At 49.1% G+C, this 4,664-nt stretch overlaps 1 protein-coding gene across 2 annotated transcripts in view; it reads right to left on the minus strand.

Annotated features, from left to right (window-relative positions):
* LOC101565044 (cytochrome P450 2D16-like) overlaps positions 1–4,664 on the minus strand; it is a 39,587-nt gene that overhangs the window by 13,808 nt on the left and 21,115 nt on the right. Inside the window, exon 10 of one of the 2 annotated variants that reach the window (XM_023702650.1) lies at positions 815–996. The exons of the other annotated variant lie outside the window; for it this stretch is intronic. Coding sequence (XP_023558418.1) covers positions 830–996 — 167 coding nt within the window. The 3' untranslated portion in view covers positions 815–829. Of the gene's footprint in view, positions 1–814; positions 997–4,664 lie in introns of those variants that run through there. 2 annotated transcript variants of the gene reach the window in all.

Below are 4,664 nucleotides of genomic sequence, written 5' to 3' on the forward strand. Positions count from 1 at the left end.
GGGGGTTTCAGGCTGACTCTTTCTAACTCTGGAGTAGATGTTGAGTTAATCACTGAGGTCACCCATGTGTGAGCTCCCTGCTGACAGGGAAGATCCTTGGACCCAGGGTTGGCTGCATTTCTGTGGAGAGCTAAATCTGTGGGCCAGTACATGTGAGTCCCACCTTGTGGACAAAGATCTGCCCACAGTCTGGACAACATTCCTTAAACAGCACAGCTGGCTGTTTTACTGCCAGTCTTCCTGCACTCTGCCCAGTGCATGTTTTACTGATGCTGATTTGCATCTATATCCTGTCCTAGTCCTAAGTTGCCCACTGAGTGGAACAGTCTTTCCAATTCTGTGAAACTTGGAAATACACTATATGTGAGGGGGGTCTTGGAACCACCACGACTGTCTGTCTCCCTTGAAAACGTTATGCAGATTCTGAGCAGAGCCCATTTACACTAAAGCCCTACCTGAGAGCCCTGGAGCTCAAGGGTTCTCTGGGGGTTGGGAACAACCCAGAGCCAGAAGTCTCATGAGTGAAAAGGGTTGAGCTGTCCACAGCTGAGGAGCAGTTTTCCTAAATGTTTCCTAGACTCCAGTGGCCAGGCAAGAATAGATTAGGTTTGATTTGAAACTGTTTCATTGCTATTTGTTTCTCAATAAAATTATGGGGGGAAAAAAAGAATAGTTTAGGATTAGGGTTCCCATTCATGAGTGGCTAAGGACACATCAGAGACCAGGGCTGGAGGGGGGTGACAACCAAACACTGGTTTGCAGCCACACAGATGATTTTATTTCATATCAGGGCCCCAAATGAAGCCAAGCTCAAGGTTTGGACTCTCCTCTAGCGGGATACAGCACAGAGCTGGTAGGGTGATGGGGTGTTCAAGAACCCAAAGACACTGTTGTCACTGGGCAGAGGCTGTCCCTTGGGCACTGAGAAGCTGAAGCGCTGCAGCAGGCAGGTGAAGAAGAGGAAGAGCTCCATGCGGGCCAGGGGCTCCCCGGGGCATGCGCAGCGGCCTGTGGGTGGGCATGGGTCTCAGTCAGCCTGGGGCCCGGGCTTTGCTTCTGAAACGCATCCTACCAAGGGACCAAGGAGCCAGGGGCCCCGAAGTACCTGCTGAGAATGGCATGAAGGCCTCATGCTGCACAAACTGGCCCTCGGTGTTCAGGAAGTGTTCTGGGTAGAAGTGGAAGGGCTTCTCCCAGACGGTTGCATCTTTCAGTATGGAGGACAGGTTCAAATTAACCCCGTCCCCTGGTAATGGATGGATGGTAGGAAGGTGGTGGGGGCACCAGGAACCCCTGCTACAATATCAGCACAATCTGTCAGGTGCACAAGCTTGCAGTTAACTCTCAGTCCCAGATACTTCCAGCACCCTCTAAGATCTCAGTGCAGTTGTAAGTGGCACACTGCCATGGGTCCCACTGTATCACCCATTTCTCTTGGTATTGCCTCCATTAATACACTAGACATGTTTTAATTTTGATCCTACTAATGAGGGGCCTGTGGTATAGACTCAGCAGCACTCACATCAGGATGGGATGGCAGCACCTATGGATCCCAGAATCAGGTGACCTGAGTGCTCCTGCTCCCTCCTGGGAGTGGCCAAGCTGGGGAAGGACACAGGCACAGCACAGTATGCAAGTGATTGACCCTATCTGGCTGTGTCCTTCAACCTCCCACCATTCTTCTATTCCTCAGGGCAGAGTCTCCACTCTGACACACTGCACTTTCAGTCTTAATTGTCAGGCTCTATTTCAAGGCTTAATCTGTAGATTTTATCTGTATTACCTTGTGTCCCTTGATCACATCCCTGCCCCCAGCAGATCGTAACCTTCATTAGACCACAGCCACCCACGTCACACCCTACTACTTTCTCTGCCCACCACCCTTTGCCTTGGGATCGTGGACCGAAGCCCAGGTGTTCACTGATGGGCACTGGTGGCCAGTCTGCAGTATCCTCGCTGTGATTCACCAGCACCTCATGCACAGCCGCCAGCCCATCGAATACAACCACTGGATTCCAGGCGAGCTGCAGGCTGAACACGTCCCCGAAGCGGCGCCGAAACTGCAGGGGTGGGGTGGGGTGCTCCTTACATCAACTTCTCCATGAAATCTGACAACCTGTGCTCATTCCAGAACTTAGCCCTGCTGCACAAACCTTCCTGCATATGTGGAGTGGTGCAGAAATAATACTTGGTGCCCTTTTGGCTTTTCTTCGTGGCAGTGTGGCTGGTATGCACAGCCTCATTCATGCTGGTCGAGCCCTCTCCCAGGAAGTGCCGCTTCTGCCCAAGGCCTGCCATCTTTAAACTTGGTTCACATTCTCAAAGATCAAAGGATCACTCTACATCCAGATCCCACCTCCAAATATGACTCACTAGAGACATAATATCGTAAGTAGGGTTTACTGGCATCCTCCTTTATGTTTGAGGAATTTCAGGGTCATGCGAGACCCCAAATTACTGCAGTGTGAGATGTGAAGCAGGTCCTGACACCTGTCAAACTCAATTTCCTGACAAATGCTGCTCTGGTAGCTGATCCTCCCGATTGCAAGAGTTGTTCCTGTGATAGCATCAGAATGGACATGGGTCATACATAACTTCCAATGTCTCCCATGATGCACCATGTCCTCTGCCTATCCTGCTCCAGCTCCAGGCCTGTGTCCTCCCACACCTCTATAATGAGAAAGTAAAAGTATTCTGCCTGTCTGTCCCACATCCCCACCACTGTTCTCTTCCTCAGGGTGCAGACTCAATCCTGTCACCCTGCACCCATAGGGCACTCATATGTGTCCTCCCCAGGGAAGCCAGGCCACCTGCTTCCTCTCAGGGTTCTATGTGCCTCTCCAGCCTGTGGCCTCATCAACCACTATCTGCTGCTAAGGGTCCCCATGACCTGTTCTGGCCTCCACACTAACTCGCTTACCTTGGAGAAGGAGTATGGTACGTTGTGCAGGTCTATCTGTAGCAGGTTGCCCAGGAGGGGCAGTGCCACAGGGCCTGTGGGTAGCAAGAAGCACAGCATTGGCGCTGGTGCGTCAGTTCTACCAGGAGCATGAAAACTGCCATGGCAATGGCCAGGGAGAAAAGTGCATCCCTACTCAGCAGCCCTATGGTTGCCCTGCACATCACCTGTCTCCTCAAAACACACCAGGCAGCACTCGTCACTTGAGGCACCTAGGACCAGGGAGCAATTCTCACCACACCCTGGGAAGCAAGCAGGTCAGCCTCTGTATTTTGGAGCATATGGCTGCCCTCTGCTCTCTGCTGCCTAATCTATCAATTATAGCCAAAGGCCAGAAGGAGCAGCTGGGGTAGAACAGACACAGTGGAAGCAACAGCCCTATTTGCCCTTCCTCTCACCCCTAGATGATGCCCAGGGAGGGGGTCAGGAGACCTGGAAGGAACTTAATGGAAGCTTGAGAAATTGTGCTGGGCCAGGTGCCAGGATATGGATGAAAGTTGAAATGTCTCCCCCTGGAAGCCAGTCAATCTGCTGTCTTCTGTTGGACTAAGGTACATGACCCAGAGGGGGTGCAGAAAAACCAAGGGCCGACATGCCAAGCACGTAGGGCTCTGAGGAGAATGCAGAAAACTCATCAGGGTGGGGTACTTTTACAGGCTTCATGGAGGAACTGGAGACAGACCGAGGGGCTGGGCTGCAGTGCACATCACAGCCTTCTCAACCACTCTAAGACACAGACTAAGACGAGGCCAGGCCACACAGAAGGCTGAGGAATCTGAGAGCTGAGCAGGCCACAATTCCTCACTTTAGAGTGTGGGCATCCAACCCACGGCTTGTCTCGAACACCCTGAGTGAAGCAGAGCTGCCCTAGGCTGCCCTGAAATAGGTAAATAGTAACCAAACTTCTTTCTTCTGCTTTATTATAGGACTAAAACGGGGCAATAAAGATAAACTCGTGAGTTATTTGTCCTTGTTTTTATAAAACTAGTGCATCAATGTCCTGTTTTGATGACGTGGTTACAAGTCTGAGAGATGAAGCTTGTGATCTAACGTCATTCTTTAAAACAATGGTTCGCAAAAGTATGAACTATGAAAAAGTCACACTGTGAATAAGGTGTGACAGTGAATGGAGGTTGAGTGTGAAGGGAGGGATATTTTTCTCTAGCAGAAGAAATCATGTAGGAGGAGACCTGGTCAAGTTTTTCTTTGAAATGAACACCTGATTGCAAGTATCTACTTTCCGAAGATTACCACATAACCAATCATTTGTTTGAGTAATAGTGCTGTGGGTGTAATCATAAAAGCCTGACAGGTTTTCTGGACTTTCTCTATCTCAGCTGCTACAAAGTATTTTTACTGATTAAATTCTTTCACCAAATAGAGTTGGAAATATAGCTCAGTGGCACAATGCCTGCCTGGCAAGTTGAGGCCCTACGTTCAATTCCTGTTACTACTATTACTACTACTACTACTACTACTACTACTACTACTAATTATTATTATTATATTTTAATGTAAGCCCATGTTGAAGAATTAAAAAAGATGCTATACTTGGTATTACCCCCCAAAATGGGATTCTATAACAATCAAATAAGAAAATTTCTCAATTCCCAGTAGCAAAAACAAAACAAAACTCAGAAAAACAAATCAAAACAAAAAAATTTCCATGACTACTTGATAATAATAAATGGGGAGTGGTGGGCTG

This window comes from Octodon degus, unplaced genomic scaffold (genome assembly GCF_000260255.1).
Source record: "Octodon degus isolate 3935 unplaced genomic scaffold, OctDeg1.0 scaffold00156, whole genome shotgun sequence".
NCBI classification, from domain to species: Eukaryota; Metazoa; Chordata; class Mammalia; order Rodentia; family Octodontidae; genus Octodon; species Octodon degus.